At 43.7% G+C, this 27,191-nt stretch overlaps 1 protein-coding gene and 1 long non-coding RNA gene across 5 annotated transcripts; one reads left to right on the forward strand and one right to left on the reverse strand.

The window, feature by feature from the left end:
- The first annotated feature begins 4,661 nt into the window (after positions 1-4,661).
- Positions 4,662-5,688, forward strand: LOC135500710 (uncharacterized). The gene is made up of 2 exons (XR_010449507.1): positions 4,662-4,753; positions 5,132-5,688. It is a non-coding gene; the product is annotated as an uncharacterized LOC135500710 (long non-coding RNA).
- Positions 5,689-11,274: 5,586 nt separating this feature from the next.
- LOC135500545 (NADH-ubiquinone oxidoreductase 75 kDa subunit, mitochondrial-like) lies at positions 11,275-27,184 on the reverse strand. 4 transcript variants are annotated; one of them, XR_010449467.1, is made up of 18 exons: positions 27,147-27,184; positions 26,041-26,109; positions 23,664-23,860; positions 22,833-22,909; positions 21,597-21,821; positions 20,822-21,007; positions 20,288-20,387; positions 19,628-19,777; positions 19,219-19,364; positions 17,665-17,793; positions 16,408-16,474; positions 15,623-15,847; positions 15,017-15,170; positions 14,469-14,644; positions 13,310-13,444; positions 12,436-12,865; positions 12,356-12,395; positions 11,275-12,271 (listed from the first exon to the last, which is right to left on the reverse strand). XR_010449467.1 is itself a non-coding variant. In XM_064792079.1 (16 exons), the coding sequence occupies exons 2-16, from the start codon at positions 26,099-26,101 to the stop codon at positions 12,719-12,721; spliced, it is 2,175 nt and encodes a 724-aa protein (XP_064648149.1). In that variant the 5' UTR covers positions 26,102-26,109; positions 27,147-27,184; the 3' UTR covers positions 11,275-12,718. The 4 variants fall into 4 exon arrangements, 1 of the variants encoding a protein (XP_064648149.1); XR_010449466.1 differs by having other exon boundaries at positions 11,275-12,395; positions 12,455-12,865; XR_010449465.1 differs by having other exon boundaries at positions 11,275-12,395.
- Positions 27,185-27,191: the final 7 nt, after the last annotated feature.

Consider the following 27,191-nt stretch of genomic DNA (forward strand, 5'->3'; position numbering starts at 1 on the left):
AAGGAGAAGGAGGCCTCCAGGTCTCCAAAAGTTAAATGACGATGATTTCTTGTAAATTCTCTATCATCTAGTCAAACATTCAGTTTATTAGTTTATCAGCTGTTATCAACCGCTGGCAAAAATTTATAAGCTGGCAGAACAGAAAATTCTAAAATTTTGAAAATACCCCAGTTTGACGAACAGAAAATTTTTGCAGCACAGGTATAAAAGCTTCGAAAATCAATGTATGATCATCAATATATGTCATAGAAGCAGTCCACATTGTGTGTTTTGATATTGACGTCATTTTCATGTATGTCAAGGTGGTCTATTATTTCTAAAGTGTTTGTCATATCTTTCTGGTAAAATGTATGGTGTGGTATTGGTAATGTTGCCCACTACAGCTGGTCGGCATTTGGGTCAGAGTTGTTGGGTCTTCATGACTTCACCACCTCTCTGCTGCCAATGAACTTCCTCTGTCTCGGCCCTGGGCCAAAGAATCTGTGGGGGAAATATTCAAATAGGAACGACAGTATGACAAGATCAAAGAAATGCTGATGGTGCGGGCAGTAAGTAACGTAGCAGCTGGGTTGTTGTTGCTGCTGGTGATCGCGTCAAGAATCAAACGCCGAATTGGCAGAGGCACTGCACCTGTTGTTTTGACAGTCATAGAGAGGTTGCACACCATTACGACTCCAACTCTGACTTCAACTCAATTTGAGGCTGACAGTCATTTAGTTAAATCTTCAATTTAACTCAATTGTTGAACGCTTTTATATTGATAAATTACCAGTATTTATGAAATTCCAAATTAATTGGACCTGTAATAAGACGGATATGATGAAGTCGTCATCCAAGTCGTTGGAAACCACCAAAACTTGGAATACGACCTCATAATTTCCTCCTTATGCACAGGTCCGATCTGGAACTTTGAAATCCTTCTACATGCACATATAAGCTTACACGTAGTTTATCAATATGAAAACATTCGCCACTTCATTTGAATCGAAGTTGTCACAAGATGACAGTCATTCACTCTCAAAGTTGAAGTCAGAATGGGAGTGGTAATGATGCGCAACCTCTCTATTGCCCCAACTAAACTGAAGTGTCTTCTGATAACAAACAAAGACAATAACAAAGTGACACTGTTACAGTTTGCTGACAAGAGGTCAGTCAAGTACCTTAGGCCAGATCTATCTAAAAAACACTAAATGGGACATGATTATTGATCGGCAATAACCTTTCAATTTAGTTCAGAACACTCGAAGATCCACACCTTCTCCATATTATTTGTCTCAAGTTTTGACAAGATATTAGAACACACTTGAACTACAGTAGAAATCTCTCTATTAAGGACACACTCTGGACTGACAAGATAGTGCTGTCCTTAATAGAGTGGTGTCCTGATTAGAGAGGTCAAATTGAATTGAAACAGCCAATTCGGGACAAAAACTAGTGTCCTTAATGGAGAGGTTGTCTTTAATTTAGAGGTGTCTGCTAAGGGGGGTTCCTTTGTACAGAGTCAAGAATCTACACAGTACACATGCCATAGTTGAAAGGACAGATGGACATCTGATGCCACAACAACTTGACCGAAAAGAGGCTGCGTTCAGACGTTCGCGATGAGGGCATATTGAAATTATGTAAATGTCTAAACGTGTCAAATGAAACAGCCAAAATAAACAAACCATACAAATGCCCCACTCATTTAAATTTTCCAATTTCTTCAGATAGGCGAGCGCCAAAACATTTACAACAGAGGGGCGAACATTGATGCTGTTAGACTTGGCGCTAGGGTGGATACCTGAAAGTTGGCAACAGATGGATGGGCGGTGATGCTGCGATGATTGCCCCAATGCAAAAATGGTGTCCTCTTTGAAAACCCATTCATTTGAATCTTTCCTATTTACGACAGTAGAGTGGGGCATATCCCTGAATGTAAATACAGCCCATTCATTCTTTTAAAACCCATTCAGCGAACTTCTGTTTTGCCTTGATTTTCCAGGTAAAGCACTTAATTTCACAATTAGGGTGTCTTCAAGAAGGATTCCCATCCTGCAGGAGATTCTCCTCCCATATATCAGAGCCGGGTGACTTCAAGAAGGATTCTCGCCCTGGAGGAGACTGTCCTCCCATATATTAGAGCAGGGTGTCTTCAAGAAGGATTCTCGCCCTGGAGGAGACTGTCCTCCAATATTTTAGAGCCGGGTGTCTTCAAGAAGGATTCTAATCCTGGAGGAGACTGTCCTCCCATATATTAGAGCAGGGTGTCTTCAAGAAGGATTCTCGCCCTGGAGGAGACTGTCCTCCCATATATTAGAGCAGGGTGTCTTCAAGAAGGATTCTCGCCCTGGAGGAGACTGTCCTCCCATATATTAGAGCAGGGTGTCTTCAAGAAGGATTCTCGCCCTGGAGGAGACTGTCCTCCCATATTTTAGAGCCGGGTGTCTTCAAGAAGGATTCTAATCCTGGAGGAGACTGTCCTCCCATATATTAGAGCCGGTGTAGAAGTTTAAAATGTCCTAGGATAAAATGTCCGGGAACAAAGGATTCTATCATGCGCTGAGCTATTGACGGTCATTGCCTCTATAGAACCATATGCCATGATCTGTCAGAATACAATAGGCCCGGACACTTAGGGGGGAAACTTTTTACTTTTACACCGGGTGTCCAGAGATAGAACCATATCATAATCTGTCAGAATACAATAGGACTGGGCACGTTTTCTATGAGTACGGTTTCCTCCTCTACACCGTACGGCCTTGGCCGAAATGGTAAATACACAATGTACGTCATTGTCAGTTCAAGTCAGTGTGTGTGATTTTGACAAGATGCAGGTTTCGGCAGCTATACGACTGACGAAATACGAAGTGCAAGGATCTGTGGAGTAATCTAGTCCTAAGCTAATTCATTAATGCGACACTCGTAAATCATCTTTTGTCCTATGTTGTAGGAGGAATCGGCTAAATTTTTGAAAATCGCCAATGAAATGCATTTACAAACTTTGCCCTTCGCAGCTCTTCGTAAGGCTTGCGAAACCTGGCTTGTATATATTTCTATGGCCATATAGCTCCGTTCATGTGCATGTTATGCAATAGCCCAGACCCACCTTTGACAATACCATCCAATTGGTCTAATGACATAACAATACAAATTGGCGCTAAGCCGCCGGCCTGTCTTTCGCGGGGTATAGGAATAGTGCTCGGATGGTGTGACGTCAAATGTATTGTCTTCGGTCATGATCGGTCTCGGTTGATTTGAACGCAAGTCAGTTGGTGTGTGAGTGAACTGTGCAGAACATCGCTGGAAAACTTTTTCCGATTTCAAAGGTAAAATTCCCTTCAACATTTCGGAAATCAAGTTAAAAGAGCTGCAGCAGAAGGTAGGGCCCAGTATCCATGATTGATAATTGTTTGAATTGGTTTCAACAGGTTTTTATTGCTGTAAAAGTCATGCAGTCGAGCCGAGAATGAACTGTGCAGTTAGAAATTTCAGTCGCAATTATTCACGGTAAGGCAGGACTTATGTGCATAATTGGAAGGCTTTTGACTTCCAAACCTTGTCATATGATTTTTCGAAAATGCTTTAAATTTAAACAATCATTCATTTGGCTCCACTATCCCGACTGTGGTGTAGCACCCGACTGTAACTGGCATGAATAGGGAATACGCTGGTTATGGATGTCAGATCGTGGTTCCTTGACAATTGCAAACAATTTCACTGGACGTAACCCACGCGGCGACACCCGAGGACCGCTGGCTGATCTATTGATATGTTCGCAGTAGGGTGTCAAAGTCGGGGAGACGAAGAGCCACTCGTCTCTTGTAGGGGGTTCATTGAAAGTGTTTGCATTTGTTAGCCTATAAACACAAGATTTTAATCCTTCAGTCCCGTGTTTGGCGGAGAAACTAATCTTACAGAAGGCCCAGTCATATTTCGTCATTGACGGTATCTCTGGGAGGCCCTGTGTGCCGTTGATCCAATATTCATTGAGGTTGTTGGAGAGACTTCTTGTCTAAGCAGTACCATTCCGCCCCCTCTAAGGCATACAATGGTAACTTATAAACATAAGATTTTAATCCCTGTCTCAGGTGTCTTTGAGAGAGCTGATCATACACAACTCCCAACCTACTCGTCAGGCAGCTGACAGATTACCTGGGTCGAACGTATTACTGTGATGTTTTCGAAGAGATACTTGTGGCTGTTGGAGAGACTTCTTGTCTAAACAGTACCATTCTGCCCCCTCTAAGGCATACAGTGGTAACTAATACATTAACTGCGAAATGAACGCAGGTTGAATACAGTGAGTTAATCATTCAAACAATATCAAACGTAACCATGATGATACTTTTTACTGGGTGACCCATGCCTGTGGGATGTTTGATCCAACATACTTTGAGGCGATTGGCGATCATTCTAGTCTATTGTTTGCTAGCATAGCGCCTCTTGTGATTTAAAGGTAAGGAGGCATACCAAAAGCGGTCAGCATGTTATTGCCAAGGAAGTAGATTCGGTAATTCTATTCAAACTTGGATTGTGATTGGCTAACTGAAACTTTGGCCTTGTTGGAAAGTATGGTAAGGAAATCTTGATTTTTATAAACATGACCCTGAAACCCACCTGAACCTTGATCTGTCTCATAATTTCACAGGCTTAGTGCAAGGATGAGTTTGACCCACGAGATGTGAGAGGGCGAATGGTTGTCAGTCTTCCGTGGCAGTGCCCAGCAGTCCAGTGGCAGTGCCCAGCAGTCCTAGGCCAGCAGCTCAAACCGGTAGGAATAGGTAGAATCCGTACATAGAAAACAACTTCTGCTAGAATGAGAAAAAGTGCAGTTAATGGTATTTCGCCGTGCAAGCAAAAGAAACAGCTAGCCAAATGAGAAACACGGGTGTCTAGTGATGGTCTGTTCGATAGACTCATCAGGCGAATAAATGCAATCCGTGTACAATCATTGGGCCACGCAAATAACGTACTGCAGAAGAAATTCACATATTAGATGGGGAGACTGATCGTTGGGGCATACCAAATACAAATGACGATTGAATAATTGTTTCTCCCAAATCTGCAAGTCTACTCCCAGTTGCGCTAGAATAAGTTTTGAACTAACACTCCATAACCCTTATATCGATATATTTTCTCTCATCTTCAGAGGGATGGACCGACTCCCTTCCCGCGGCTGAACCCGGCATCCTCCCATCGTTGTATACAAGCCACCTGTCCTACTTCTACCGGCATCGTGACTAGTCCTCCATGGTGACGAACAGTAACTCTGGACCTAGAGTGCTTAGAAATCAGGATGTAAAGATGTAACAGAAATGAACAAGGATAGAGTATTCCGTAGGGAGTTTTCGCAAAAGAGTAGGGACAATCCAGGATGAATGAGTGTACCTGTAACAGTTTTAAATGCCCTAAGATATAGTGTTCTGGGGACTGATGAATAAATTATGCGCATTAATCTCTTAGGTGTTGATGTGCACCAACCAACAGGGAAGGACTTGTTGCCAGAGGGACATTTCCTACTACTCCACTGGAATAGAAATCCTACCTAACTGTAGCGCCACCTGTTCCCACATGTGGTGCCCACGTACAGATTGTTGTTAGAATATCTTTTTGTAAAACCTTTTCATGATATTTGACCAATGTATCAGGACGTTGAATATCTAAATTTGTCCTAAACATATCAAATAAAGAATGATAGTTTCACAATCAGTGTTGTTCTTTGTACGACCGTCAGAAGGGTCTATTCCTGAGCAAGGACAAAGTTTGGTACGTCTTTCCCGGGTGAAAACGCCTTTCAAAACCAATGGGCAACAGCAGCGCCCCTGTGGCGTGTTGGGTACTTTTTCTGAGACACCGCAGGAGGGAATGTACACAAATCTAGCCCGTCTTCTCAAATGCTTTCAACTGTCACAACCAGCGACACTGGTGACAGTGACCAACCAGCTGATGACATCCTGTAAACCCGACCTCTCCCACAGGGTCACTGCAGTCTCTATTTGTCCCCAATATTCGGTAGACTCTTTCACCAGTTTCCTCCATTCACTCATTAGAGACTGGTACTTGACGGCATTTCACTCGTCATGAACTAGATTTGGGGGCGTAAGCTTCCGGTGACCGGTCAAGTGTTTTTCACAACGAAGTGAAAAACCAGGAATACCAAAGCTCTCACTATTGACAGTGCATCCACAGTATGCACTGAAAATGTATGGCTCGCCACGGGTAAATCAACCAGGCCTCGTCGACCCTCCGCTGCGGGTTGCCTGGACTACCTACTCGGTTGTATTGAGGAAGGACCTCTACCACTTTGTCATATGAGCAGCCATGCGGTAGGTAAGCTGCATGAAACCCAACAACAGAGTACCAATTAACAAAATGAAGCTATTTATTACATGACAATAATGAAGGCATTTAATGCCCAAAGCATATTCAGACTTAAATACAAAACAAAGATATATACATCAGTTTTACATCAAGTAGCCTACAATGTATACAAAAATCTAATCTCTGGCGCACGCCTGTAAAACCTATATGGCTCTTCGCCACAGGGCTCTTGATTTGCCTATTCCATCTTATGCACTAAATGTCCATTGGCGAGTAATGTCACTCTCGTACTGTGGCACAGAAACAACAAAATCTCACGTACGAATGAATGGTTCGATATCCTCAAGCGCAACAGTCCTAGTCAATCCTATGCTAATATTGTCCGAAAGTCTCTATTGCTGAAGCCACACAGAACCTACGTCTGATAACGTCCCACGCGTTACAGCATTTCCTTTGGGAAGATGCAACTCTATCCCACGAAATTAAAGATGGCTGCCACTAGGGGGCGTCTCACGTTGGGGTCTTAATCGATTAGTGATCCTTACGGGTCCAGTCACCTATATGCCAAATTTCATGTCTCCATCGATAACCAGTATGTATATATGGGGTGACAAATAATTATAGGCCCTCATGGTGGCAGCCATCTTGGAATCCAGTATGGCGGCCATATTACGGCATTCCCATTGGTTCCGTTGAATTCGTCATACCTGAAAACCTATGGTAAGCAGCCAAAATTATACCTGTACCTGCAATAGATTCCGAGATATTGCAGGAAACGGGCCAAAAATGGCGGCCATATTGGATTCCAAGATGGTGACCGCAAGGGGGCGTAAGAAGTTAGGGTCTTGTTCGATAAATGGCCCCTAGGGGCTGTTCTACCATCCTACCAAATTTCATGCTTTCCCCATTAAAATGCACAATTCTGAGCTTAGCAGCTGGACTATAATCCTGGAGGTGACTGTCCTCTCATATATTAGAGCCAGGTGTCTTCAAGAAGGATTCTCATTCTGGAGGAGACTGTCCTCCCATATATTAAAGTACGGTGTCTTCAAGAAGGATTCTCATTCTGGAGGAGACTGTCCTCCCATATATTAAAGTACGGTGTCTTCAAGAAGGATTCTCATTCTGGAGGAGACTGTCCTCCCATATATTAAAGTACGGTGTCTTCAAGAAGGATTCTCATTCTGGAGGAGACTGTCCTCCCATATATTAAAGTACGGTGTCTTCAAGAAGGATTCTCATTCTGGAGGAGACTGTCCTCCCATATATTAAAGTACGGTGTCTTCAAGAAGGATTCTCATTCTGGAGGAGACTGTCCTCTCATATATTAGAGCCAGGTGTCTTCAAGAAGGATTCTCATTCTGGAGGAGACTGTCCTCCCATATATTAAAGTACGGTGTCTTCAAGAAGGATTCTCATTCTGGAGGAGACTGTCCTCCCATATATTAAAGTACGGTGTCTTCAAGAAGGATTCTCATTCTGGAGGAGACTGTCTTCCCATATATTAAAGTACGGTGTCTTCAAGAAGGATTCTCATTCTGGAGGAGACTGTCCTCCCATATATTAAAGTACGGTGTCTTCAAGAAGGATTCTCATTCTGGAGGAGACTGTCCTCCCATATATTAAAGTACGGTGTCTTCAAGAAGGATTCTCATTCTGGAGGAGACTGTCCTCCCATATATTAGAGCCGGGTGTCTTCAAGAAGGATTCTCGCCCTGGAGGAGACTGTCCTCCAATATATCAGAGCCGGTGTAGAATTTTAAAATGTCCTAGGATAAAATGTCCGGGAACAAAGGATTCTATTATGCGCTTCAATCTCTAAGCTATTGACGGTCAGGGTCTCTATAGAACCATATTGCAGAATACAATAGGGCCGGACACTTTTTCCAGGGGGGACACTTTTTACTTTTACACCGGGAGTCTTCAGGAAGGATTCCTACCTTGAAGGAAACTGTCCTCCCATATATTAGAGCGGGGTGTCTTCAAGAAGGATTCTCATCCTGGAGGAGACTGTCCTCCCATATATCAGAGCTGGGTGTCTTCAAGAAGGATTCTCGCCCTGGAGGAGACTGTCCTCCCATATATCAGAGCTGCGCGTCTTCAGGAAGGATTCTCGCCCTGGAGGAGACTGTCCTCCCATATATCAGAGCCGGTGTAGAAGTTTAAAATGTCCTAGGATAAAATGTCCGGGAACAAAGGATTCTATTATGCGCTTCAATCTCTGAGCTATTGACGGTCAGGGTCTCTATAGAACCATATTGCAGAATACAATAGGGCCGGACACTTTTTCCTGGGGGGACACTTTTTACTTTTACACCGGGTGTCTTCAAGAAGGATTCTCATCTTGGAGGAGACTGTCCTCCCATATATCAGAGCAGGGTGTCTTCAAGAAGGTTTCTCATCCTGGAGGAGACTGTCCTCCCATATATCAGAGCCGGGTGTCTTCAGGAAGGTTTCTCATCCTGGAGGAGACTGTCCTCCCATATATCAGAGCAGGGTGTCTTCAAGAAGGATTCTCATCCTGGAGGAGACTGTCCTCCCATATATCAGAGCCGGGTGTCTTCAAGAAGGTTTCTCATCCTGGAGGAGACTCTCCTCCCATATATCAGAGCTGGGTGTCTTCATGAAGGATTTCCACCTTGAAGGAAACTGTCCTTCCAAATATCAGAGCAGGGTGTCTTCAAGAAGGATTCTCATCCTGGAGGAGACTGTCCTCCCATATATCAGAGTTGGGTATCTTCAAGAAGGATTCTCGCCCTGGAGTAGACTGTCCTCCCATATATCAGAGCTGGGTGTCTTCAAGAAGGATTCTCATCCTGGAGGAGACTGTCCTCCCAAATATCAGAGCTGGGTGTCTTCAAGAAGGTTTCTCATCCTGGAGGAGACTGTCCTCCCATATATCAGAGCCGGTGTAGAATTTTAAAATGTCCTAGGATAAAATGTCCGGGAACAAAGGATTCTATTATGCGCTTCAATCTCTAAGCTATTGACGGTCAGGGTCTCTATAGAACCATATTGCAGAATACAATAGGGCCGGACACTTTTTCCAGGGGGGACACTTTTTACTTTTACACCGGGAGTCTTCAGGAAGGATTCCTACCTTGAAGGAAACTGTCCTCCCATATATTAGAGCAGGGTGTCTTCAAGAAGGATTCTCATCCTGGAGGAGACTGTCCTCCCATATATCAGAGCTGGGTGTCTTCAAGAAGGATTCTCGCCCTGGAGGAGACTGTCCTCCCATATATCAGAGCTGCGCGTCTTCAGGAAGGATTCTCGCCCTGGAGGAGACTGTCCTCCCATATATCAGAGCCGGTGTAGAAGTTTAAAATGTCCTAGGATAAAATGTCCGGGAACAAAGGATTCTATTATGCGCTTCAATCTCTGAGCTATTGACGGTCAGGGTCTCTATAGAACCATATTGCAGAATACAATAGGGCCGGACACTTTTTCCTGGGGGGACACTTTTTACTTTTACACCGGGTGTCTTCAAGAAGGATTCTCATCTTGGAGGAGACTGTCCTCCCATATATCAGAGCAGGGTGTCTTCAAGAAGGTTTCTCATCCTGGAGGAGACTGTCCTCCCATATATCAGAGCCGGGTGTCTTCAGGAAGGTTTCTCATCCTGGAGGAGACTGTCCTCCCATATATCAGAGCAGGGTGTCTTCAAGAAGGATTCTCATCCTGGAGGAGACTGTCCTCCCATATATCAGAGCCGGGTGTCTTCAAGAAGGTTTCTCATCCTGGAGGAGACTCTCCTCCCATATATCAGAGCTGGGTGTCTTCATGAAGGATTTCCACCTTGAAGGAAACTGTCCTTCCAAATATCAGAGCAGGGTGTCTTCAAGAAGGATTCTCATCCTGGAGGAGACTGTCCTCCCATATATCAGAGTTGGGTATCTTCAAGAAGGATTCTCGCCCTGGAGTAGACTGTCCTCCCATATATCAGAGCTGGGTGTCTTCAAGAAGGATTCTCATCCTGGAGGAGACTGTCCTCCCAAATATCAGAGCTGGGTGTCTTCAAGAAGGTTTCTCATCCTGGAGGAGACTGTCCTCCCATATATCAGAGCTGGGTGTCTTCAAGAAGGTTTCTCATCCTGGAGGAGACTGTCCTCCCATATATCAGAGCAGGGTGTCTTCAGGAAGGATTCTCATCCTGGAGGAGACTGTCCTCCCATATATCAGAGCTGGGTGTCTTCATGAGGGATTCCCACCTTGAAGGAAACTGTCCTTCCAAATATCAGAGCAGGGTGTCTTCAGGAAGGATATTCATCTTGGAGGAGACTCTCCTCCCATATATTAGAGCTGGGTGTCTTCAAGAAGGATTCTCATTTTGGAGGAGACTGTCCTCCCATATATCAGAGCCGGGTGTCTACAAGAAAGATTCTCATCCTGTAGGAGACTGTCCTCCAATATATCAGAGCCGGGTGACTTGAAGAAGGATTCCCACCTTGAAGGAAACTGTCCTTCCATATATTAGAGTAGGGTGTCTTCAAGAAGGATTCTCATCCTGTAGGAGACTGTCCTCCCATATATCAGAGCCGGGTGACTTGAAGAAGGATTCCCACCTTGAAGGAAACTGTCCTTCCATATATTAGAGTAGGGTGTCTTCAAGAAGGATTCTCATCCTGTAGGAGACTGTCCTCCCATATATCAGAGCCGGGTGACTTCAAGAAGGATTCTCAATTTGGAGGAGACTGTCCTCCCATATATCAGAGCCGGGTGAGTTCAAGAAGGATTCTCGCCCTGGAGGAGACTGTCCTCTCATATATTAGCGCCGGGTGTCATCAAGAAGGATTCTCATTTTGGAGGAGACTGTCCACCCATATATTAGAGCAGCGATATTCATCGCAGGATTCAGCAATAAAAATCTAATTTTATTTGCAGGGTGCTACCGAGATGGACACATGCTACAGAAGGGTCATTTTCATAACCTTTCCATTAGATAAACTGGCAATGAAATGAGCAGAAGAATTTTGTCAAACAATCATGTCACTTATTATCTCACTCCTCCCCAAACAACTGTACAAAGTAATGGTCAAAAGTAACATTCACAGTGCAATGGAACTTGTCTTAGCGGATGTCTCTACTAGGCACTCCCTCTAGTTTTGCTCCCAAAGTGGTCGTTTCCATTCAATTTGACATCTCTATGCAGGACACCTCTCTAATCAGGACACCTCTCTATTAAGGAGAGCATATGTCAGTCCCGAGGGTGTCCTTAGTAGAGAGGTTCTTTTTACTGGCACATAAAGTCGATTTTCAATACTGTAAACCATGAAAATTTCACAACGCTATAATTTGGCGCATTTTCTCATTTTCATTTGGCGAGAGACTGAATATTGTGATTGCTACCAAAATGTTATTGTTAATGCATTCGAGATGAAATTTGTGCATATCAACAGCAAAAATTCATAAAAAGCTTGCAAAATACACAGTTTTACCCAAACCGCCGAAGATTGACGGAATAGGTTTTTTGCTAGAAGGTTTTTAAACCACTTTGGGTGATTCAACTGACATCAGGTCTGACAAAAGGGACATTTGAAGCCGACAGAAGTCAGGTAATGATTGACACATGAAGATATTTACAATATACGACAGCAAGCGGTCTCGCCGCTCATCTTATCCTATCAATACTCTAGTCGCACTATCAATGTTAGCAGATACATTGATGCTCAGTGTTCCCACAAGGCCTTTGTCAGGGTGGCCCACCCTACCTTGGTAGCTTACCACCCTACCTAGGTAGAGCCACCCTACCTTGGTAGCTTACCTACCTACCTAGGTAGAGCCACCCTACCTTGGCAGCTTACCACCCTACCTAGGTAGAGCCACCCTACCTTGGTAGCTTACCTACCTACCTAGGTAGAGCCACCCTACCTTGGCAGCTTACCACCCTACCTAGGTAGAGCCACCCTACCTTGGTAGCTTACCACCCTACCTAGGTAGAGCCACCCTACCTTGGCAGCTTACCTACCTACCTAGGTAGAGCCACCCTACCTTGGCAGCTTACCACCCTACCTAGGTAGAGCCACCCTACCTTGGTAGCTTACCACCCTACCTAGGTAGAGCCACCCTACCTTGGCAGCTTACCACCCTACCTAGGTAGAGCCACCCTACCTTGGCAGCTTACCTACCCACCTAGGTAGAGCCACCCTACCTTGCTCTAGAACTTTGTGGACAGTTCCTATAGGGCCGTGGTACCTCAAATTGCTGGCCACTCTACCTAGCGTGGCACACTGGCTAAACGTTGAAAGCTTTTATACACAACTCATAATCACCAGTACAACTTGTCGGACAAAAAAAGATTATCACTAATCCGTGCTTTAATCTGTCTCCTATCCTTCATAAAAGTGTTGCTTACATCACAAACTGAAAGCCTCATTGAAAACTAATGGTGTCCATGCACAATTATGAACCCTGTCTATCCCGAGCCTTCTTCTGCTAAAGTCGCCTTCACGCACTTGGCCATCGTCTGTGACGCTCGGGTTATAGAGTCCGTGATGAAGAAATCTTTCAGAGTTATCTGTTCTGGTTTCAGGGGTGTAGGACTCAATTTGGCTGAGACGGTCTGCAATGAAAAGAGGAAGGATTGCAAGGAATGGGAAGGGAAGAAATGGAGGAGACAAAAAGCCCTGTTGCGTTGCGGTCCACTGATTGTAACTTTGCTAATAAATTCCAAACTTGTTTTAGAATAACATACGGATGTATACCAAGGGCCAACCTGTGGGCTACAACGTATGAATACTTGAGGGTCTGTCGGATGAGACTAAAAGCTGTAGTCCCTTGTACCTGAGTGTCTATGCCAGGGCAAGTAAAATATCCCACATAGCTGGACAGTAGCCTAGTGGACTCCATACCTCTGGTAAACATCCAATAGGGTTATGACGCCAGTAATGATATGATAAGATGAAGGGTGATCTCACTAAAATGTCCATAGCATGGTCGAACGTCGATAATATTACCTACATGACGTACAATGAGGCATCAATTGCTAAATGCTACTTTCACTTACATCAGCTAACTCCTTAGCCTGTTGGAAGTAGTTAGCTTCTTGTGCCTCATCATAGCAAGTCAGAGTGGGCGAGATATCCTCCATCCGATCGCGGACGTCGTCTAATTTTTCATAAGGCAGCGTTACACCCGCGATCTGAAAATCAAGATCAGTCATTTAAAAATGTGTTTTCCTTGTACTTTTTTGCCAATAACGCTAAGAAGATGGGTCTTGTCCCACAAAAAAAGCTGGATAGGACTCTGAGCTTTAAGATTATTTTGACTATGTGATATAATGTCAATCCATCACTTGACCAGCGGAATTCTTCGTGGCATGGACAAGACAAGTCACCATCATCCCCCTTCTTCAAAGTCAGAGTGTAGCTGGAAGAAAGCGGTCACAGACGCAAACCTCCACCCTTGGAGAGTAAGCAGCTCTAGCACATGGCTGGGAATGTCATCATTTTGACTGATCAGAAAGCCTAAACTTGGACTGAATATGTCAACCCAGTGCTCAATCTAAGCCAGCCTCAGTCATCTCCAGGTTGGCGCTCAGAGCTTCAGCTAAAGAATGCACACGAACATCAATGAATGTCGTTGTCAAATCAGCAGCCAAGAGTGACACAATTCTAGCAGAACATAAGTACCAACAGAGTCTGCACTTCGGCTAGGACACCAAATGATAACATCACACTTTGATGTACAGTAGAACCTCCCTTAATGGACACCTCTCTATTAAGGACACCCTCTCTATTAAGGACACCCTCTCTATTAAGGACACCCTCTCTATTAAGGACACCCTCTCTATTACGGAGCCCCTCTCTATTAAGGACACCCTCTCTATTAAGGACACCCTCTCTATTAAGGACATCCTCTCTATTAAGGACACTAGTTTTGATCCCAAATTGGTTGTTTCCATTGAATTTGACTTCTCTAATCAGGACACCTCTCTACTAAGGACAGCACTTGTCAGTCCCGAGGGGTGTCCTGATTAAATGGAAACAACCAGTTTGGAACCAAAACTAGTGTCCTTACTAGAGAGGTTGTCCTTAATAGAGGGGTGTCCTGATTAGAGAGGTCACATTGAATGGAAACAACCAATTTGGAACCAAAACTAGTGTCCTTAATAGAGAGGTGTCTACTGAAGGAGGTTCCACTATATTGAAAATGATAAAACGTACTTCAGAGAGAGCTCGGAGAATTTTCCAATCTTCCCGTGCCATTCCCGGTGGGGTGACGGCCTGGCGACCTTCCTGGGCGCGCCCTTCCGTGTTCACGTACGTTCCCGACTTCTCCGTATAGGCGGCGCCGGGGAGGATGACATCGGCGGATGAGGCGCCAAGGTCTCCATGGTGACCTAGATAACAAAGCAGAGAAAAGCAACGTTTATGAAAAGGAATCCCTTTGTTCTATAATACAGTGATTTGCACTCACTCCAGACCCTAGTTAGTAATTTTCGGAACGATCAACATCTTTGATAACCAGCTGGCAGAGTCATCCTCAGCAGAAATCAAGACACCTCTCTTCCAGCTGGTTATCAATTCCTAACATCAACATTTTGACTCATCCAGCTGGTTAGCAAATCTCAAACATCTACAAATGATGTGCAAGTGTTAAAAATACCATAAAATTGATTTTTGTTTTCAATAGTACAATTATAGCCTATCAAATACATTTGAAAACACCCACACTTCATAACACCATTGGAGGCTTATCACCAATATGTTACCTTGATATATAACGAAGCAGTCCTTTGGTAGTTCCTCGCGCGTGATCGCCCCCTGATCCGCACCAAGCAAGAATAACACTTTGGGAGGGTTGTCTCTGATATGTTGAACGCCTGGCTTATATCCGAGGTCCAAGGCAGCAACTTGGCTCGCAACCTGTCAAGAAGTCACAAGAAAACAAACTGCTTTCAAGAAAATTTAAATTCGCTTTTAATTTAGAACTTCCCTTACAAATATCTCTTTATCAAGAACACCCTCTCTGTTAAGGACACCCTTTCTATTAAGGACATCCTTTCTATTAAGGACCCCTTTCTATTAAGGACACCCTTTCTATTAAGGACATCCTTTCTATTAAGGACACCCTTTCTATTAAGGACCCCTTTCTATTAAGGACACCCTTTCTATTAAGGACACCCTTTCTATTAAGGACATCCTCTCTATTAAGGACACTAGTTTTGATCCCTATTAAGGACACCCTTTCTATTAAGGACACTCGCTTTGCTCCCACATTGGATTTCTCCATCCAATTTGACCTCTCTTATCAGAAGAAGAAGACGAATTCACAGAAGTGAATGAGTGACGATTCGACCGATGATCACATTCCTTACCCTGTGAAGCACATTCAGAACACGCCAGTCTTCCCCACAGCCGCTAGCGGCACGAGACTTATGAGCAAGCTTGGCCACCGCTGCATGAATCGCTGCACCATCCTCCCGTTGGAGTGCACCACTGCCGAGGACAATCATCGGTCTCTTGGCCTTGGCGAATTCGGCGCTGTACGGATGCTTTCCACTTGCAAGGTCTTCAAGGACATTTGTAGAATCACCAAGATGCTGAAAATAATTCAAACGCGTTAAGGGCATCAACGAAATCTTGAAGAATCTTTTGTTGACAAGCAAATAGACAGTGTTGCCATCTATTAATAGACCCCTATAATGATGGCATATTTGAAGGACTTAGAGCGCTAAGGACACAAGTTGTTTTTTGAAGAACAATTACTGTTGACATGCAGATAGAGAAGACAGTCGACACTAGTCTTAGAGTCAATATCAAGGTTGTTTCTAGTCAATTTGGCCTCTCTAATAGGACACCTCTCTGTTAAGGACAATATTTGTCAATCCCGAGGGTTTCCCTAAGGGCTGTAGCAACCAAAAGATATTAAAAATTCTCGTTTGGGGAGGAGGGGGTCAGGGGTCATTATATTTTTTTGTGCCTCGTAAAAAAATTGAATTGGGAGGGGGTTGGAGGAGAAGCTATATTTCATTTCTATTGGCTTCACTTTAATTTGCTACCGCCCCTTTAAGAGAGGTTCTCATGTAGCTGGTTATGAGAACGGGAGCATTAGAAGACGCTCCTCAGATATCAATGCCACTTTGAACAGGTCTTTACTCACCTCGTGATCATAAGAAAGATCGACTTTTGATCCAACCATGGCCACGTTAAGCTCATTACCCATCCAACTGGAAGACAAAATCTACCATCAGCAAAAAATAACAAGAGCAAGTCGGAAATGTCAACTTAGAATTCACATACCCACCGTTCATACCGTTTCTCGAACTCAGCGCTCTTCATCGGCCGTTCTTCTGTCTATCCCAAAGGCCAATGTCATGTCAGTCGGTGGTAGAGCATTTTCAATTGGAGCCCCTCAGCTGTGGAACAAACTTCCTTCAACTGTTAGGAACTGCGGCTCTCTGTTATCTTTCAAGGGACAACTTAAACATTTGCTTTTTAAAGAGGCCTATCAAGCGCTTTGAGCGGCCAGTTAATGGTTGGATACTGCGCTATATAAGACTCGTATTATTATTATTATTACATATAACTGATAATATGACGTCAGTGACACATTACAGTAGAACCTCCCGTAGCGGACACCTCTCTATTAAGGACAACCTCTCTATTAAGGACACTAGTTTTGGTCCCAAATTGGTTCTTTCCATTCAATTTGACCTCTCTAATCAGGACACCTCTCTATTAAGGACAACACTTGTCAGTCCCGAGGGTGTCCTTAGCAGAGAGGTTTTACTGTATTGATATTCTCAACAAGGATTAAGGAGATAGTCTGCTAGGTCCTGCGGAGGAAGTGAAACTGACAGGGCCACACCCTGAGAAAGCCCAGGAACAACAAGGCATGCACTCAGGTGGAACCGGGAGGGAAGATACTGCTCTAGAGCTTTCTTACTCGAGAGTCAAACTAAAGTCTTGACAAAATCTCCGGAGTCCTCTAACAGATTTCTACGTTAAGAGTTCCAAATGTAAGGATCCTGGGCCAAGTTTTATGCCTCGAAAGACAGTTTTTTGGGTTTACTCGAGGCCTGCAGACGGTGTCCAGGCCAAGGACGATATGGCGTTGACCGACAACACACGAGGCTTGGAAGAACTGGATAAAGTGGACCTGAGTGGAGAGAATAGCCCAGGGCAGAAATCTAAGAAAGACGAGAATCTCCTCCCCTAAATAGACATGGTGGTTTGCGTTACAACTTCTCACAGATGTAGGACAATGCTGTCTGTCTTCTCACGGGAAGTTGTGAGAACGAACATGAATAATATGAGTCCCGAAGAAACCGTAGCGGATGATGATGAAACAGTCGACCATCTCCAGTATTGTGAGTTTAGATAACGTCATAGTTTGAGTTGATGTAACGTCACCCACCTTTTCCTGATCCTGGTGTTAAAGATGGGAGCCTCGTATCGGGGGTTGGTACCGACCAGTAGGAGATAGTCTGCCTCCTCCACTCCACTGATAGTCGTGTTCAACAGATAATTGGACCTCAAATCGGTTCTGAAAACAGTCATCATTGTTTGATTAATATTACATTCAGAGTCAAATTAATCCACGAACAAAAGATACTATCAGAAAGTGCTCAGAGTAAGGCAATAAATGGTCAAAGGCGTCTGACACTTCTCTTCCAATCAACCTTGCTCTTAAGCCAGTCTGGAAAAAACATCAGTTAATGAATAACTTAAAGGGAACTGGAATCGCCGAGCGATTTATTCAACTTTTCGACTTTCACCGCCCGAGAAAGTCAAACTTCCAACTTCCTATTCGAGGTCAGATTTGTAGCTCCGCCCCCAGTGCCCGAGCATGCGCAGTTCAATTTGTTATTATTGAGAATCATGTGAGAATCACGTGAGTCATGCGATCTTTCATTCATGAGTTTTCGTAGTAAATTCCATAGTAGTGACGTCACTGAATGATTGACAGCTAGGCGCCATGTTTCATTTATGCCTCGTTCTGATCACCCGATACGCGGGAAATGAAAACGAGGTCATACGAACTGGCTTGGCGGTTTCAGTTCGCTTTAAAGCGAATTTCGTTCGAGCAATATGATGCCCTTTGGGTGCCTCAGTTGGTATCAAAGCTATTTATGCATCATCAAGTAATACGTGAGTTTCCTGATAGAACCCTATTACAGGCCCTATTGTCCACATGTTCATCAGGCCGAGTCTAGCTTACTGATCTGTGCTGTACTCATAAACAGAAGAGAGTGAGTTTCTGAATGGAACCCTATTGCTGGCCCTATTGTCCACATGTTCATCAGGCCGAGTCTAGCTTACTGATCTGTGCTGTACTCATAAACAGAAGAGAGTGAGTTTCTGAATGGAGCCCTATTGCAGGCCCTATTGTCCACATGTTCATCAGGCCGAGTCTAGCTTACTGATCTGTGCTGTACTCATAAACAGAAGAGAGTGAGTTTCTGAATGGAGCCCTATTGCAGGCCCTATTGTCCACATGTTCATCAGGCCGAGTCTAGCTTACTGATCTGTGCTGTACTCATAAACAGAAGAGAGTGAGTTTCTGAATGGAACCCTATTGCTGGCCCTATTGTCCACATGTTCATCAGGCTGAGTCTAGCTTACTGATCTGTGCTGTACTCATAAACAGAAGAGAGTGAGTTTCTGAATGGAGCCCTATTGCAGGCCCTATTGTCCACATGTTCATCAGGCCAGATCTAGCTTACTGATTTACGCCAGACTTTTAAACAGGAAATGAGAAGATGCATTTTCACCACCCGAGAAAATGTCAAAAAATGGCTGAATGGCTGGTCGTGTATAATCTCCTTTAAGCCAACAATCTTGCACTAACGACCCGATACTGATAGGGGCTCCAGTGAGTGGTGCTGTCAATCCGAATGCCTCAATCACTTTTAATACAGAAAAGGCCAATTCTCCTTTTCCGAAATTGAGTTGTACTAAAAGTACTTACCCCGCCCCGTTCATCGGGAATATCTCTTCCGTACAGAGGCCCTCGCTGCCTAGTCTGTTCATGAAATCTTTGAGTACCGTTAACGACTCTGCGTCACAGAACCCACCAGCAACCGCTGAAATCTGGTTACCTTTGGCAAGTTTCAACTGGAAGGAAAATGTGTGAAATGAAATATCGTACCAAAAAGAATTTTGATGCGAGAATGTACACATTTGTAATCAGATCTGAGACACTATTTTACTGATTCGCAAGGAACAAACTCAGCCACAAGGTTATATAATGAGCCATATTTGAAAAATAGGCCAAGGAATAGCCCGCAAGCACCAGCCACCCCCACCTCCCCCCACATAACAGAGGACTCCTTCCCACATAACACAGGTAGCCTAGAATCCAATTATCACAACCCTACCTTTTCAGCCGCTTGGACAAGCGCTTCTTCCCAATCACTGATGGTCAGGTTGCCGGTAGAATCTCGCACCATCGGTGATGTCAGTCGTTGACGTTTGAGTCCATCGTACGAAAAGCGAGTCTTGTCCGAAATCCACTCTTCATTCACCTCCTAAACAGAGAAGATGAAAATGAGATTTTAACAAGTTTTAAGACTCAAAACAACCCTGATGACACAGACTTCATACTACCCCCTCAATATTCAGCATACGTCCAGGCCCTGAACTCCATTTCGCAAAATAATAGCATTCAAATTTTTGGTCATTTCTCACAAAAACTGCAAACACCTAAATAAAATGTAATATTTCATCTTAAACGTCAAACTCCCTGGTACAGTGGAACCTCCCTTAATGGACACCTCTCTATTAAGGACAACCTCTCTACTAAGGACACCAGCTTTGACACCTTTCTATCAAGGACAACCCCTCAAGTAAGGACACTTGGTTTGGTCCCAAATTGGTTGTTTCCATTCAACATTACCTCTCTAATCAGGACACCTCTCTAGACCACACAGAGAACCATTTTTTCATGAAATGAAGAAAAGGCCGGACTAGACCACAGACAGAGCTAGATTGCGCATCGCAACTCCACGAATGAATCTGACATCACGTGACGTACATACCTCATTGAGTCGCGGGATAATGCGCATGACTTCATTTGTTCGGTGACTGACTATAATATTGCAACCAACGGCGTCCATTACATCAACACTCTCGGTTTTCCTGAAAATATACAAAACAGCAATTTTTTTCAAAACAATTACGATTCACTATCTGATGTTTTCAGTGTTCGCTCGGTACTTGGAAGAATTTCACCAGGGATTTACAGATGCGACTTCCTGAGTTACTAAAACTTCTTAACCAAGAGTGAAGCGCTATTGTTTTCTGTTTTCAATTATTCTCTGCGTGCCACTATTGTTAGGCACCAATTGGACTACCGTAGCACCTCTCTGAAGGACACCCTCGGGACTGACAAGCACTGTCCTTAATAGGGAGGTGTCCTGATTAGAGAGGTCAAATTGAATGGAAACAACCACTCTGGGATCAAAACTAGTGTCCTTAATAGAGAGGTTGTCCTTAATAGAGAGGTGTCCGCTAAGGGAGGTTCCACTGTACCACAAATTTTGGCAACATTTTAAAATCTTCAACGTGCTTACCTTGTTTCCCATGGCCTAGCAGTGAAGGCATATGGTTTGGAGGTCAGAGCTCCAACAGGACACAAGTCTATCACATTCCCGGAAACTTCGGACCCAAATAATTTCTCCACATATGTGCCAATTTGCATATCGTTGCCGCGGCCAGTCGTGCCAAATTCTTCAACGCCAGCAATTTGATTGGCAAACCTTGAAGATAAAAATAGTACAGAATAATTGAAAAGCCACGGACGTAATACTGTAAATCGCAAACTTTTTACAAGGGTTTTATTTTTGCAGATTTCACGAAATGAAAATCGCCAAAAATTTTTTTGTTTTTTCTAAATGGAAAGAACTTTCATAACCGGCCAAAAACAAAAATCTTCACCCATTGAAAAATAAGAGGCTCCAATGAAACTTGCCAAATTTTGGTGGTTGACAGTTTGGTCTTTTTGAAATGTTTAAACTGCCAGGAGTGTTAATAGTAATATAAAAAATCCCGTCACGCAAGATCCATTCTATCGTTATGACGTCACTTGCTGTCTCTGTCAGCTTATCCCGTTGACGTCATTGATGCCATCAGCTGTGTCGTTAACTCTTTGAGTGCCCTTGACGGAAAAGTCCGATTTTTTTATTCATCCTCAAAGCGCCCGTGATGTAATTTCTGATTTTTTTCATAAGTTCATCACACGCACTCTACAAAAATCTATGAAAAGTCAACTTTCTTATCGGTGATTACTGCCTCGGCTCCGATTGTCTCAACCTGATGTAAGATGCCACACGTTCGGTCATAACTCACCTAACACATCTCGTACAATGAATACATCTCGTCATAATCGTCTTAATCAACGGACCGATATTTTTATCTTCGACGCCACGCTTGCCTGAAAATGTGTTGTCGACGAATCGACTCCTGTCGCTTCCGAACGCCATGGATTGATCCTGGAGGTCACATTCACCTCCCTGATCACAGATAGGACAATCTAGGGGGTGATTCACCAACAAGAACTCCATCACACCCTCTCTGGAGAAAAAAATTGAGGATGAAGTTAATTTAATCGTCTGGGCTTGAAGAAATGGGCAGCTTTTTATAGCATTCCGCGAAGATGACGTCACTGCAGCTGCTGCCCTCTATTTCCCCATCGCTGAATTACAGGCAATGTCGGACAAACATGCGGTTTCGTAATGGACTCAGGCTTTCTAACTAGGGCAGTTAGATTCAATCTGGCACATGTCCGCGTGTTGGAAATACTACATAATTGTTCTGAATATTTCTCTCTCTGACTCTATGGTATCATTCATGCTAAAAACAATGCAGGGTCAAAGATAATTGACTTTGAAATAAGCTCAAATGCGTAGAAAAAAATTGAGGATGAAGTTAATTTAATCGTCTGGGCTTGTAGAAATGGGCAGCTTCTTATTGCAATAGTTTGTTCTTCCTCTGGCTCATCAGTAAACTATTTTTAAACCTGTTTTCCAATTTTGTTTCAGGTCTCAGATTGCAGAAAAACATGTTATTCATTATAAGTGACTGGGCAGCCGACAGCTGGGGAATATTGCCCTTAAAAATACCAATGGTCCTTTAAGATACTATTTTGGCGTGAAGAGCAGATATATTGATAACCATCAAGACTTAGACTTCATAATATTTTGGTCTGTGTATAGCAGATTTGTTAACCAAGATGATCAACTGAGTAACATTTTTTAACTTGACTTGATCAGCAACTTTTATGTCAGTGACTGAGAAGTGTCATTTGCAACATGAACGTTGAGCTAGGAGCAGTTCCGGCTCAGGTGCTCAAAAGATCCGCTCCCTTCTAAAGATCAGAGGGAGCGGCCTATGACCATATCAGATGATAATGATAATGATAATAATGTGTCATGCTTCCCACCGACAAGTCCTTGCTAAGCATAAAAAGGCTACACTTTATTTGCTAATCACATCACATAACCTTAGTTAAACTCGAACATTGAAAGAACTGGGTGGATGCGAACCCATGACCTCTTGGCTACGAGTCCCGCCAATCAAACTAACCTGGCTTTTCTTGAGACTTCAGAATCCGTTTTCACTCTCATGCCGTTCATGACCGGCATGGCGCACGATGCTTGCGGCTGAAAGATACACAATAACGTCAGGATTACACTTGGATGAAACGCCTAAATTCTAGGACAGATTCCATCAAATGGGAACACACTAGATAGGACCATGTGTTCCCATCAAAATGTCTTAGATGGAGTTTCTCTTTCACAGATTTGTGTTGACGTTAAATGGAAGAATCTATGACAAGGAATTGATACGGAACTGGAGGTAAAGGTTGTCTCACTCAAACCGCTCGGGTGGAGCTAAAATGTTGACCAAAACTGAGATGTAGCCGAGGTTGTGGCCAATATTTTAGCTCCACCCGAGCGGTTTGGGTGAGACAATCAACACTGACAGTGAGGTATCAATTTCTATTCTAAAACGTCTCAAATTAAATATATCGAATAATGTGGTTTGAAATGCTTCCACATTTTGCACCAACCCAAGCAGTAACCGCTGAATTCAAAACGAGGCTTTGTTTGCGCATAGTGCATTTACACTGTAATGTGCGGTTCATTCTAACCCAGGTGTTTTAGAATAGTTATATCCTATTACAAGAGATCACACTTTAGGCAGAAAAATCCTGGGTTTTTCTCAGAGTACCACGCCCCCTATGATAGGTGTATAGTACCCCCAGGTATATGGCACGGCTTAACCAGGGAGGGAATTCCTTTATGGCCCAGTGGTTGGCGTGTTGGCCCCAGTGTGGAAGTTAAGCAACGTTGAGCGCGGTCAACCTTTGGATCGGTGACTGGTGCGTATAATACAACAGGAGACTGTACTAACCTTAGGTGATCTCTCCACCTCTACCAAACACATCCTGCAGTTCCCGGCAATGGGTAGACGATCATGGTAACAGAAACGCGGGATCTCCACCCCAACCATCGCGCATGCCTGCAATACCGTAGTCCCAGGATCGCAGAGGACCCGTTTGTCATCGATGAAAACTTCCACTTTTGCTGGCTGTGTGGTGTTGCTGCGAGCTGAAAAATGAAAAATGATCATTTTAGGTTCTTTTAAAAAAAACTTGCTCCTCTGCGAATTCATCTCTATCAACATGATGTCTTTCATGAAGAAGAATATGACCACTTCTCATTGGCTGCGAGTTCACATCTTCCCTCATCATTGGGGGTTTAAAATCCAAATTAAATACTGGCCAATTGGGACTGGTCAACTCAGTACAGAAATCATGGGCCTTGGGGGTTTACAGGGCTTCTGATTGGTCAATAGCCCTTTGTCAGATACACTTGTACCACTTTTAAAGGTGGAGAAAAAAACCACAGGTTTTTACACCTTTGACTGTAAAGATGGTTTGTTTTCCTGACCATAGGTGGTACAAGGGTATCTGGCAAACCAAGGGCCCTATATCTCTTGCTTGATGAAAGTATACAGTAGAACCTCTCTATTAAGGACACCCACGGGACTGACAAATGTGTCCTTAATAGAGAGGTGTCCTGATTAGAGAGGTCAAATTGAATGGAAACAACCAATTTGGGATCAAAACTAGTGTCCTTAATAGAGAGGTTGTCCTTAATAAATAATAGAGAGGTTGTCCTTAATAAGGAGGTTGTCCTTAATAGAGAGGTTGTCCGTAATAGAGAGGTGCCCACTAAGGGAGGTTTCACTGTATGTTTAGAAGGCATATTTCTTCAGCTGCTTGACTTGGAAGCGATACAAGTCAAAACAAAAAAATAACTCTATGACATGTCATCAACCCCTTATTGTTTGCCTCATTGGAGCACTCTTATTAGTAAACAACCTTGGTAAACAGACAGGGTTTGTATTTTAAGGTAAATTAGAAATTATTGGGTTGTACTTATAATTCCCTCGTTGTTAATGAACTGAATGTGTTTCTGTTTTCAGCAAAGGACAGACATCCGACTTCGTGAGATGTTGGAAGAGGAGGATTATCCTGGAGCCATCCAGTTGTGTTTAGAGTGTCAAAAAGCTGCCAGCACATTCAGACACTTCCATTGCATCAGGTAACTATAGAGTGTCAAAAAGCTGCCAGCACATTCAGACACTTCCATTGCATCAGGTAACTATAGAGTGTCAAAAAGCTGCAAGCACATTCAGACACTTCCATTGCATCAGGTAACTATAGAGTGTCAAAAAGCTGCCAGCACATTCAGACACTTCCATTGCATCAGGTAACTATAGAGTGTCAAAAAGCTGCAAGCACATTCAGACACTTCCACTGCATCAGGTAACTATAGAGTGTCAAAAAGCTGCAAGCACATTCAGACACTTCCACTGCATCAGGTAACTATAGAGTGTCAAAAAGCTGCCAGCATATTCAGACACTTCCATTGCATCAGGTAACTATAGAGTGTCAAAAAGCTGCCAGCATATTCAGACACTTCCATTGCATCAGGTAACTATAGAGTGTCAAAAAGCTGCCAGCACATTCAGACACTTCCATTGCATCAGGTAACTATAGAAATGTTCACCGTGCTAAGAATTTGTTCATATTACTCCTCTCAGATTTCTGCCTGAAATTCATGAGAACCCTTCCCATCCGGTCGTGCCGACTATTAGGGAAATGGCAGTTGGTTGATGCTTTTGCTGCGAGTGACGTGCAAGGCATGTCATGTGCATGTCACCACATGTCACCACATGTCACCACATGTCACCACATGTCACCAAAGCTTTGTGTACCTGGTGCATGCGCAGTGGAAGAGGAGGTGTTTTTTTGTGGAGACTAGCTTCGGACAGTCGGTGTTCAGTTTGTGTTCTTGGGACGTTTTCATTCGGGAGTTTTATTTGAGGCAAAGTTATATTTATAAAGTCTTGACACGAATTGCTAAACGGGACATGAGCCTGGCCGGCCAGCATTCATTCAGGGTTTCATGTTTTATCACGAGGAGACTCGAGACGTGTATTCAGCTGCATGGGTTGCATCATCCGTACATGTTGGAGGTAACGCCCGTGGTTATGGAGACAAAGGGCCCTAGATCTCTTGCTTGAGGAAAGTATACAGTAGAACCTCTCTATTAAGGACACCCTCGGGACTGACAAATGCTGTCCTTAATAGAGAGGTGTCCTGATTAGAGAGGTCAAATTGAATGGAAACAACCAATTTGGGACCAAAAGTAGTGTCCTTAATGGAGAGGTGTTCGCTAAAGGGAGGTTCCACTGTATTTGCACATTGACTTTAACGTACCCGTGATCGCCACCCAGTTCGTTGGTGAAGCCAGCACTCGCCGCAAAGGCAGCCGCAGCATTCTTAAATCTGAAAACATAAAATATGACATTAAATTATCAATTCATGACCATATTCATAGGCCTTTTCGACACAAGACAAATCAGATCCTTAAAAAATCAAATGTGCACATTCAGAACATGTCGTCAGAAGGCCTATGCCGAATTTGGACAATGCCATGAGCCACTATTAACCCTTTGTACCAGGAGAAACATAGAGACATATCTTGACGACTTCTTTGATGTCCAGGACGGCGACGCGATGATGTTTAATATCATGAGACTTGTATAGCGCTAACTCCAACAGGTTTCAGTCGCAAAACGTTCACATTAGTACCCCTAGCTGTTGGCCTATACATTCCTGATTCAAGCTCTCCTCTCTGGGAGTATCACAGGTCCGAGCTGCAGCTATACAGCGCTCAGGACTAACATTCATAGTTTGCCATCCCTGCCAGCTACGTACCCATTTACTCCTGGGTGGAGAGAAGCAAGTAGGGTAAAGTGCTTGCCCACAAAGACGAAACAGCGGTGACCCTTCTGGCTCCGAGAATCGAACCCAGGACCTCCTGATTATGAGCCCGGTGCTCTAACCACTACGTCACTGATCTACAACACTGACTGATGTTTGAAAATGATGATCCTGTGCTACACGGTCACTGCACTCTCGGACTCTGTGACTGTGTCTGCAGCCAGGGCAGCCAACAAAAAATTTTAAAAACACCAGTCACCACTTCTGCCCTTACACGAGTCTATTCACCTAGGAGGAGTACCGCCCCGAATCTTCCCAGGCAATGCAGACCTTTGTGTGCAGAAATTTTGCTTATGCAAGTTGTCATGTACATTATGTGTACATCATTCATCAATGTACAATGTGCATTGGCTACGTGTAAATGTACACAAACTGCGCAGACGACGAGATATGTTCACAGGGCTGAAAGTCACATAAAAATCTATATAAAACGATTTGATTACATTGCATCAGATAGAATATATCTACAGGTTCATTCTGAATAAATCATAGGAAAGAAAGTAAATAGACTAAGGAGTTAAAAGCAAATTTATACATACATTTTCGGAGTTGACCTTCGAAAAACAATTTCGGGGACTTCCGGT

This window comes from Lineus longissimus, chromosome 16, assembly GCF_910592395.1.
Source record: "Lineus longissimus chromosome 16, tnLinLong1.2, whole genome shotgun sequence".
Lineage (NCBI taxonomy): Eukaryota > Metazoa > Nemertea > Pilidiophora > Heteronemertea > Lineidae > Lineus > Lineus longissimus.